Genomic DNA, 11905 nt, shown 5'->3' with positions numbered 1-11905 from the left:
CTCTTCTTCCCGACATCATTTGTGCCGACATGTACCACCACCTCTGGCTCTTCACCTTCGTCCTTGAGGATTTCCTGCACTCTGTCTGTGATGTCTTTAACCCTGGCACCAGGAAGGCAACACACCATCCTTAAGTCCCGCCTGCTGCCAAAAAAACCCCGGTCAGTTCCTCTCACTATGGAGTCCCTTATTACCACGGCTCTGTGCGATGTCCGACTCTTCTGCTCTGCCTCTGCGCCAACTTTTGATTGATAGACCTGGCCGCCTCGCGGACTGGCAGTGTCATCTGTCTCTACTGTTTCCAAAAGATTCAACTTGTTCCTGACAGGTACTTCCCCTGGGGTCTCTTGCACCTGTCTCCTTCTGCCTTCCTCATCGTCTGTTCTCTTCTGGTACGATTGGTGTAATAACCTCGCTGAAGGTCTTGTCCAGAAAGATCTCGTTCTCTCTGATGAGCCTAAGGTCCTCGATCCAGCCCAAGGTCTTACCTATTTTCAGATCTTCCAAAATTGCTAAAACCTCCTCTTTGTCAACCGCAATCCCACCTAATCTAGTAGCCTGCATCTCCATGTTCTGACCAACATTGGAAAAGGGCAATGTGAATACTGACGAAAAGCGTGAATACTGACGAAAATACTCTCGCAAACAAGTCATTATATCCTTTCTCAAGATGACATCAACAATAAGCAATGTTAAAATTACAAAGAAAATAAGCAAATCATGCATGCTTGCGACTTCTTCATATCAACAAATGATAGTCATGGCTACAATTCTGGCACCTCATGCCCCCATGAAAATTTTTAGTCGCCTGTATATAATAAGGAAGACTGAAGCTGCGTCAGTACATCTTCTTGGTGCTGACTGATATTGAAAGCAAGTCTGAAGTAAAAGATGCACCTCTTTGTGTTACTCTGGAACTACTGTAGGTAGACAATGATGTCTCTCACTCTCTGTCTAGCACCATGTCTTAGGAGGACACTGTCATCCATGGACTTCCAATAATTTGCTGCAGGATTATGCATGGCAAAGAGATATACTGTTGCTTTTTATGAAAGAGTTAACCACCGCATTTTCCCTCTCTTATCACCAACCATCAGGCACCCTGGAAGGACTTACGGACTGATAATCAACTTGTTTGATAATTTTACAAACACACCAATGGCCATCAAGTCCTAACTTGAATTCAGCTTCTAGCGCAAAAGTAGGGATGTCACTGCTGTACCAAAAGACCTCCCTCCCGTTTTCAATTACTTAGATTGAATTTTAATTGTATTTTGTACAATTTTTAACTTTAATTGTACTTTGTACCCGACGAATTGCATTCCATCAGGTTTAACATCACAATCAGAAAGCTTATGTTCAACATCGGTTACCTATGGTCCTAAGACTGTAGGTAACTTCACGACTTAAAAGCAGACAAATTCATGAGCAATTCTGATCTGCAAAAGTTTGAATCATACCATTTCATCAGCAAGGATACCATTAATACCATTTTCATAGAGGGAGATCAGCCAGTTCAACCCACGTATCTGATAATCTCGAAGTGTTCCCGATTTCACATCTGGAGTACAAAAAAATTTGAAAAAAATATTTATTTTAATCCCATATTTACAAACTTGCAAAATTAATCTAGAATTTAATCTAGAAGTTACTTAAAACCCCTCTCAAAGTATATAAAATTGTAAGTGAATTCAGTTTATATAATAGTGCTATCCTCAAAAGATTGCAATAGCACATCATTTGGACCATAAAGCTTAGAATTCCATTATTTTCACTTGTTACAGAAGAATTGCTGGAAAATTAAGTCCCTTCTGGCAATAAGTTGCAAAAAAGAGCTACTGCAAATACAGAATAGAATTTTAAACAAAATATCAGCATGATGAATCTCTCTCACTCCCTGTGCACAGATCTCAAGGCAGTTAATCATAGAATGGCATGAATAATAACGGCCTTATGAAATTTAACATCATTACACCAGATAATACAGTCAACTGAAATTCTGAATATCTATATTTTAGTATGTTTACTTTTTCCTAAACTAGTAAGAAAAATGTGCACATTAAAAATTAATCACTGCTCAACGAAGTCCCTCTTACACAAGGTCAGGCTATTGTTCTTCATTCAACACTCAAATCGTTTGCAGGTTTCAGCCCTTGAGTAAATGTGATTAGTCAATAGTAAAATGAGAACAGAAAAATGTGATTTAAATCCTGCTGGCAATGTGGATTCATTACAGTACTGTTGAATAACTTCAACTACTATAAGTGCAGCAGCACCACTCACTGGCACTGAAAGGCTTTGCAACGGTTGAGACAAGGATGGATGGGATACAACTCAGGTCATAGACATATTTGGTAGATGTTTAAAAAAAAGATTCAGTTTATACTAAGAAAAGAACCCAGAAGCCTGATAGATTGCTGTTTATGAAACTGGCCCTTACCAACCAATACGAATCCCAAAAATGAAATGGTCATACTTACAGGATGGTGACTCTTCAAATCGAACGCAAACATTTGATGTCTTTTTGCTTTCAGAAAGTAGTTCCTCATCCTCCTCCTGTTCAGTACGCCGATGACGGTTGCTTAACATCAATAAAATAAGGATCAGTAAACCAATAGGGAAAATCAGAACTTTCCAAAAATATAATAGGATTTTATTTTACAGCAGTATTTTTAATAAGACAATAATGGTAAGTTGATAATCTGACAAATCTTATTAGAGTCATTATAGTCATACAGCACAGAAACAGACTGTTCAGTCCCAGCAGGCGAAACTGAAGACTGCAGATGCTGGAAATTAGTCGAGTGTGTGGTGCTGGAAAAGCACAGCAGGTCAGGCAGCATCCCAGGTGCAGGAAAATCGACATTTTGGGCAAAAGCCCTTTATCAGGACACGTTGATTTCCCTTCAGTCTAAGCAGTCCATGCCGAACATACAGGCAGTTCTTCTATAACGTGATGGCTGCATTCTTGTGAAACCCCGCATTATAGAAAAATTGCCCTTTCGTGAGAGCACTTAAAATGTTGGCAATGAAACTGCGTTATAGAAACACGTTTTAAAAGATTGCACTTTAGAAACTTATCCTCAATTCGTCAATCGCATTACAACAAACTTGTGTTACCGAAATGTGTGTTATAGCATAACTACCTATAATCCCAAACTAATGTACTCCCACCTACCTGCTGCAAGCACATATTCCTCCAAATCTTTCCTATTCATGTATATGTCTATGTGTCTTTTAAACATTGTTAAGTGTGCCCGCATCTATCACTTCCTTGGGGGGGGAATGAATGCGTTTGAGATGAACTATATGCCTAAGACACACTAAACTCCATTAACACACTTTCAAACTAAACTATGGAAAGGCCTACATAAGCAGAGTTGCATTGTAATAATTGCAGAAATCAAATTTGATTTCTAAACTGAAATCCTTTATTGAAGAATCATATCTGTAGTTGTGACTTGGTTAAGTTCAAATTCCAATGTGCCAATTGCAGCAATTAAATGATGAAGACTCTCTCATTCATTACTCCTAACACCTCGTCCATTAGATTTTGTATTCTTCACATAGTTAATAGTTCTTTGGGATGCGGTAACTGTTTTTATGCACCTTACATTGTAGCAATTCCGCGTAAATGTGCCAGGTACATCCAGAAAAAATAACTTAAGAGAGGGCATCTGCAATTCAGGCTTAGATTTGGTTTGAAAATCCCATAACACTATTCAAAGTAAACATTTTCTTCCAGAATCCTCACCAACATTCCCGAAATCAATACCATTGACTCATTCATCTAGTTAGTTCTGGGATCATGTGTGAAAACAGAATTATTGCATTTACCTCCAAAACATCCATCACTCTTTATGCAATTAATTGTATGTAAAAGAAATGTTCGAGAGATGTGATGTGGCAAGTCTTTTTCTTCTTTTGGAAATTTTGTTTCAAAATAAGTGCTGAAAGATGTTGTAGTATTGTGGAGCTGCATGGAACACAACCTTTTTTTCAGTGCTTAAAAATGATAAGATATGGCAATTACGTTTTTCATCTACATTGCCAATAATCCAATTTTAGAAATCCTCAAGTTTGGCCATTCAAATTCCTCCACGCTTTTCTTGTTGTGGCTTAGACTTGGGAGTCTATTTCAAGACAGTTGAAACAGCAGGTTGAGCAAAGAACAAACGAAGAAGTTTAATAAAAGGCAGAGCTATTTTGTAAATCTACCAGCAGCTACCAAGAATGTTCTAAATGAGATTGTGATGGCTCGCAAACTTCCACCATACCTGACCCCAGCGCACCTTCAAAGTCACATTCTCATGTCATGATGGAATGTATAGTACATTCCAGCTTGTCTTGTAGGAGGCTGACAAAATACCGAAAGCCTTAGTGGAGTTAGTCTAATAAAAGAAAAGTAGCAGTCTCATATTCGAAAGAGTGATATGAGCAAGGGAGGCCATTTAGGAGGAGATGCTGGTGTAGTGAATGAAACAATCATCCTGACGTCCAAGTTAATGCTCGATTCCAATCCAATCCATTTTTTTAAAATGTTCCTTCAGAGGACGTGAGCATAGCTGGTTAGACTAGCATTTATTCCCATCACTAAATGCCAAGTGGCAAATTATAAATCAACCACAATCCCGTAGGCCTGGATTCACATGTCGGTGAGGTCAGGCAGATTTCCTCTCCTAAAGAATATTAGTGAACCAAATGGGCTTTTACAACAGCTGGAAATGGTTACATGGTCACCACTGGGCTAGCTTTTCATTACAGATTTTTGTTGAATTCAAATTTCACCATCTGCCATAGTAGGATTTTGAAATTAAAAACTATCCCAGTAATTGTGAGTGTGAAGTCATCACTGATTGTCGTAAAGATTCATTTGGCCCTTTAGGGGATGAAATCTTCCATCCTTATACAATAACATGGTCGATTGCTTTTTGAAACAGCCCGGGGAAATCACTCACTTCAAAAGGAAGTTAGAGAAAGGCAACAATTGCCAGTGATGTCCACATTCCATGAAGGAGTAAAAGGCCTCAAACCTATCTGAGCTCAACCATCCAGAACAATATCTCTTCTCAGATAATGTTTTCATCCCCAGAGATTTGTTCATAATTACTGCCTGATTACTTCAGAATTTTAATAATCAGGTATTTAAATTTCCAATTCCTACTTTCAGAGGTTCACCTATTACAAAAAGAGCAAAGCAGGGAGTTGTTTCAGTGCCCAAGACCACATATGTAGTTTGCATTTCTATCATAAATTTAGATTAATATATAATGCTTTGAACTATTATTCCCATTCTTGAAAAGATTCATCTTTATATTCCTTACTCATTATCATTTCAGTTATATATGTACGACTTAAATCACATCTAACTATTGGTTTGTATAAATGGTAATCTTATATTCTTAGCTCCCTGATTAGCCTTTACCAGTTTCTCTTCCGTTTTGTTTTTCTCATTTCTTTTCTCCCATGCCATAATCTTTAAAACATAAAGCAGGCAAAAACATTATTAATCATCCAGGAATATTTGGCAGGTGAAAGATCATTCACTTGGGCAAGCTATTACTCAACAGATATTGATATTTGTGTCACTGAGAATTTCAAATGAAAGAATTGTTGACTTTTGTGACTCCAAAAAATCATTAAACTCCCAAACTTCTATTGTATTGTGGCAATTCAACTCTCCTTCCAAGCTTTCCTTGACTGCATAGCTTCCTGGTTTACAGAATCCTTCCTTTATTATCACTTCTTCTCCTCTACACCCTGAAAGTATTGACCATTTGTCGGCATGCAATACCATGAGAACCACTGTTTTCTAGTAGCATGCACAGGAGTTACCATCTGCAAGAAGAGAATGATGACAGGCTATTCATCTGAAGGGAAGTTGATCTCATAGTCAACTTGTGCACAATCTAGCCGGGCTCACTGGACAGTAATAAGGAAAGGAAAACGTTGGCCATTTTTATGCTGACTCACCTGGATGCCTTATGTTAACTTTTCTCTCTCTAACTTACAATATTCCTACAAGTACCTGACACCCATGATGAGGTCAACCAGTCAACATAAGCTAGACATTAACTCATTCTGCATAAAGATAACTTTTTGTGTATTTCAGCATATATGCAACTTGAACATCTCTTCTAATACAAAATTTGTTGCATTTGGCAATGCAGACTAGTACTTGTCCAACCAACTTGAACAGGTATCCCCTATACTAGGATAAATATATTGCATCTTCTCTTGAGGATGTTACTGTAATGGGGAAGTTGAGCACATGGGTGAGTCATGGAATGACACTACACAAACCTGGACATTCATAATCGAGCTCTGATAACGAATAACAATCACTGAGAAATATAAAAACCCTGAAATCAATATCTTGTACTTACACAGCATCACTTATAATTCATTTTAGAAATTATGGAATCTTATAACATTGTCTAATATCTTCTGTGATCACAGTTTCCATTCACACATAATAGTTTGTGAAAAATGATGAGCAGAATTTAATGCCCTCCGACTTGGCAGGGTGGAGCATTCAATCAAAATGATGTAAATGTCGATCCCGTTATCTTCCTGCCTCTGCTCCAGTTGAGTTTATTGCTGAAAGGGCCATGGATGTCCTTCCAACCCCAGTGCCATAGGACTCCCTTAAATAGTCAATTAATATTCCCTTTAGTGCATTATCTTGCCTCTACTGGTATTTACCTAGTGATTAGTGGGTGACTCACCATGTGGGAATCCAAGAAATTAAACTCAGTCTGTGTTACTTGTGGGCATGCCCTACCTCATTCAAAGACACTGACGGCCAAATCAAGGGACAGGTCATACCCACCACCTGTATTCATCTAAGACTACTTCACCATTCTAACCCTCTCCCCAACCAAAACCTTCCCCCTCCACCCTTTATCCGCAGCTCCCCCTACCCCCACCTCTATTTCTGAAGAAGGGTTATACCCGAAACGTCGACCTCCACCTCTTGATGCTGCCTGGCTTGCTGTGTTCCTCCAGCCTCCTGCCTGTCTACTTTGGATTCCAGCATCTGCAGTATCTTCTTGTGTCAGATCAAGGAACCTCGCAGTGGAGAGGGGTGTCTTGCTGAATGTCACTCCTTTGTCCGTACATTTAAACCAGTACCTTGAGCCACTTTGTGCCATTACTAACCGGTCCAATCTTGATTTGGGCGAAGAGTACCTCCACTTCCATCAGTATCACCATCGCCACACAGCATTGCTGCTCAGTGAAGAGCCACCTACTTCTGACTGTGCAGCAGCTGTCAGCATGTCCTCACCCAGAGTTCCCAATCCTGGGAAAGTCCTGCGCTGATTGGCACTTAACGTATTGAGGCTTCGCTAAAGGTGGTAATGCAGGGCTCTCCAGGTGGCAGGCATGCCCCATGTATTGACAATATATAAAAACGTCACCAAGACAATGCCGATGCTGCAAATGGTCTCTTAACTGCATGGCCTAAGAATACTAGAATCAGGCGTCATTGTTTGAAAGTATCTAACCAATTATCCTGCCAAATTTCTTTTCAAAGTTTAATTTTGCATTACCTGTGAATATATATATGCACAACTCTGCAATACATATATGTGCACTGTACAGCATACAATAAAGTTGAAGAATGCAAGTCCCACAAGAATAGATAGCATGCTATCAGTCTTTATCTTTCACACACATATTGAATTAACACAAATCTAATAATAAGAAGAGCTCTCTATACGGAAACAATACTAGCTATAAAATCAATCCCAGTACTGTCTTTCAATTTACTCCAGGTAACAACATTTAGTTCATGCAAAAACTGCTACGATTGGCAGTTAGGAATATAACATGAGATGGAACCTAATGGAGATTAGCAGCATATGTTGTTTGGTCAACAGTTTGATATAGTTATGTCTCCATTTAAGACCATAAGACATAGGAGCGGAAATAAGGCCATTCAGCCCATTGAGTCCACTCCGCCATTCAATCATGGCTGATGGGCATTTCAACGCCACTTACCCGCACTCTCCCCATAGCCCTTAATACGTACAACACAGATGGCCTCCTTCTTCAAATACGTACAACACAGATGGCCTCCTTCTTCAAGGATACGTACAACACAGATGGCCTCCTTCTTCAAGGACCGCAATTTCCCCCCTGATAGATATAGGACAGATGTCAGAGGGGTAGTTTCTTTACTCAGAGAGTAGTAATGGCGTGAAACTCCCTGCCTGCAACTGTAGTAGACTCACCGACTTTAATGTCTTTTTAAATGGCCATTGGATAAACATATGGATGATAATGCAACAATGCAGGTTAGTTCAGCTTCAGGCTGGTTTCACAGGTCAGCACAACATTGAGGGTCAGAGAGCCTGGACTGTGCTGTAATGTTCTGTGTTCTTTGAAAGCAAGATAATATTTCGAGTCTGGCGATTCTTCATCAGAACTGTTAACAGCTCAGGAAAGGTGGTAATATATTGAAGTGACGTTTGTGGGAAGGGGTTGGTCTTGCACAAGGTGACTTACTTGCCGATTTACTTCCTCCAACCTCAGTATCCAAGGCCTCAGGCACACCTTCCAGGTGAAGCAGCAGCTTACCTGCACTTCTCTCAACTCATTTATTTCATTCACTGCTCAGAATGTGGTCTCCTGTATATCGGGGGAGATGAAACACAGATTTGATGACCGCTTTGCTGAACACCTACACTCTGTCTGTAAAACATGACCCAGAGTTTCCCACTGCCTCCACTTCAACACACCACTGTGTTCCTACACCAACATTTCTGTCCCAGATCTGTTGCAGTGTTCCTTAACGCAAGTTCAAAGAACAACACTTCATTTTCCATATCTTCTCCTGCTGAACACTCTGCTCATTCCTGAAGAAGGGCCTGTGCCCGAAACGTCGAATCTCCTGTTCCCTGGATGCTGCCTGACCTGCTGTGCTGTTCCAGCAATAAAGTTTCAACTTTGATCTCCAGCATCTGCAGACCTCACTTTCTCCCCATAGCCCTTAATCCCTTGCAAGATAAAGAATTTATCAATCTCTGCCTTGAAGACATTTAATTGGCTCCGTGGCAATTATGGATGAGTAATTGCTAAACTTTAACTAAACAACAAAGTTGTCAGTAATTACATAATGTGAATGCTATCTCGTTCTGACTACATGTTAGTATCTAGAGCATTAGGACAATAATTTGTTGCCTGAAGTGAAATTGAGAAGTGAGTTTGTGGAGACATCAGACGAGTTATAGATGCTGTTCTGTAAGAATGTGGCGTCAAATGATCATTTAAGTGGGCAATTAATTAATGAACCTTAATTAAGACATATTTTGACCTAATGCTGAAACCATTCTGGAGAGGGTTCAGAACATAGTAATTATAAAAAGGTAGGAATAATTCACTTAGAAAAGACCATTACTATTTTCCTTTGTTGTAAGCACTATTAACAAATATCCTACAAGAGCCATTCAAATAATTATTCGTCAGGGACACGACAGTGACTCTCAACATAATTGTGTTTCAAAGCAAGACCACTGTTAGCCAGAATGTAACCGGGTTCAAAATAAATATTTTACCCAAAAACACATTTACAAGATAGGTAATTGCATAGAAAGCCATGGGATCCTTGATGCCCAGAGGCACAAAGTACTTCTATCTTGACTTGGCTTAGGCCACAAAGCCTCTCATGGTTGTCAGCAATCAGTCAAAGGGCTGGACACGTTATATGGCACCATGTTATGTCAATTTCATAATGGCACCACATGCCAGCAGCTTATGCACTAAAGACACTGCGTGTACTTTAATCAAATGGCCATGTCTCCATCCATTGGGGTTCCCAGCATAGTAAGTCTATTATCAGTCCAGACACTTGGGCTCAGTTATTTGGTCACTCAGGCAGTCACGGTCAGAATCCTCTCCTCATAGGAAGTGAGCTGCATAATGCCAAGCATTCCATTGTCTATCTTGACTCTTTCTGCCCGACTGTGGGCTTTTCCCACCTGGCATGAGACAAAGGGAAAGGTTGAGTGAGATGAAAGTGAAAGGCATAGCTTAGCAGGTGAAACAAAGGTGGTGAGATTTCCCAAATGAACGAGTAGGCAGCCCAGAGTTAGTCACTGGGAGGTTAGAGTGTGGGAACGGTCAAATAATAAAAGAAAATGTTGTATGTGTTAGTGAGAGTGGTAAAGCATGAGCCTTGGTGGGATGTGTGTATCATTGGCAGAGATAGTGAGTGTGAAGTTAGAGAGAGAAAATGGTGGCACTTAAGCAGGCAGGAGCAGCGAAGATCTTTGTCTTTCTTCCTATTCATCTAGACAGCTGAGACCACACTGACCAGGATGCCAATCTTGGACCAGCAGGCAGGGTCGAATGTCGTGGCCTCCTCTGCCAGTTCAGGGGAAGAAGATAGCCTTCCTCATGAACCCCATCCTCCAGATCCCTGGCCACCCAGCATGAACGTCACAATCCATGCTGGGCAGCCCCAAACTGACAGTGCTTGACATGGTGCACAGCAGCCTTTCAAAGATGGTAAGAGCACAAAGAATCTAAGGATATTGCAGCAGTTAAGAATGTCTGGCTACTGTGAATGAATCGGGATAACATCAGCTGAGAGGAGTGTAATAGGGAGCATTAGAACATAGAACATAGAAAAATACAGTTAAGAATGTCTGGCTACTGTGAATGAATCGGGATAACATCAGCTGAGAGGAGTGTAATAGGGAGCATTAGAACATAGAACATAGAAAAATACAACGCAGTACAGGCCCTTTGGCCCTCGATGTTGCGCCGATCCAAGCCCACCTAACCTACACTAGCCCACTATCCTCCATATGCCTATCCAATGCCCGTTTAAATGCCCATAAAGAGGGAGAGTCCACCACTGCTACTGGCAGAGCATTCCATGAACTCACGACTCGCTGAGTAAACACAGCGAGTTCTGGTTTGTTTCACCATATTTCCCACACTACCATGACTTCACCTTATTCACTATTGCTTTGGAATTTCCTGGGATCATGAAAGGTTTTACATAAATGCAATTTTTTTTTTATTGGGCACAATACAGCATGCATGTGTTAGCAATGGACTCATCTCACCTCCACAGCCAGGGTGTTTCGGCAGCATCATTCCAAGCCTGTAAATCACAAGATATCAATGTTTATTCTCAGTCAGGTTTGAACTTGAAGGAGAAAATCTGTTAGTTTATGGAGTCTTGACAACTTGGAAAGTTTATGGCTTCCAGACCAAAATGTAGATATTTTAAGCCAGTGTGATTAGATTAGATTCCCTACAGTGTGGAAACAGGCCCTTCAGCCCAACAAGTCCACACCAAATTTTCCAACCCACCCAGACCCATTCCCCTACTCCCTACGAATGCATCTATCACTATGGGCAATTTAGCATGGCCATTCACCTGACCTTTGGACTGTGGGAGGAAACCCATGCAGACACAGGGAGAATGTGCAAACTCCACACAGACGGTCACCTGAAGCTGGAATCGAACCCGGGTCCCTGGCGCTGCGAGGCAGCAGTGGTAATCACTGAGCCACCGTGCCATAATAATAGCTCAATCCAATGTCGATTTTATTTTGGTGACTGAGAATCCTTCGATCACAGTGGTTTACAGTTTGATTGGCTGCTTATGAAACCGAGGAGAAAGTGAGGGCTGCAGATGCTGGAGATCAGAGCTGAAAATGTATTGCTGGAAAAGCGCAGCAGGTCAGGCAGCATCCAAGGAACAGGAGAATCGACGTTTCAGGCATAAGCCCTTCTTCAGGAATGAGGAAAGTGTGTCCAGCAGGCTAAGATAAAAGGTAGGGAGGAGGGACTTGGGGGAGGGGCGTTGGAAATGCGATAGGTGGAAGACAGGCCGCCTACTTGCGGAATGTTTCAGAGAACACCTCTGGGACACCCGGACCAACCA

At 40.9% G+C, this 11905-nt stretch overlaps 1 protein-coding gene across 2 annotated transcripts in view; it reads right to left on the bottom strand.

Annotated features, from left to right (window-relative positions):
* Positions 1-11905, bottom strand: part of smarca1 (SWI/SNF related, matrix associated, actin dependent regulator of chromatin, subfamily a, member 1) — a 113344-nt gene that overhangs the window by 70259 nt on the left and 31180 nt on the right. For both annotated transcript variants that reach the window (XM_043704859.1, XM_043704860.1), the window contains exons 5-6: positions 2481-2581; positions 1461-1561 (exon numbers count right to left, since the gene is read on the bottom strand). In XM_043704859.1, the coding sequence (XP_043560794.1) occupies positions 1461-1561; positions 2481-2581 (202 nt within the window). The remainder of the gene's footprint in view (positions 1-1460; positions 1562-2480; positions 2582-11905) is intronic.

The sequence above is a fragment of the Chiloscyllium plagiosum genome, chromosome 15, assembly GCF_004010195.1.
Source record: "Chiloscyllium plagiosum isolate BGI_BamShark_2017 chromosome 15, ASM401019v2, whole genome shotgun sequence".
Taxonomy (NCBI): Eukaryota; Metazoa; Chordata; class Chondrichthyes; order Orectolobiformes; family Hemiscylliidae; genus Chiloscyllium; species Chiloscyllium plagiosum.
Note: the sequence above shows the minus strand (reverse complement) of the source record. Positions and strands in the feature narration are given on the sequence as shown.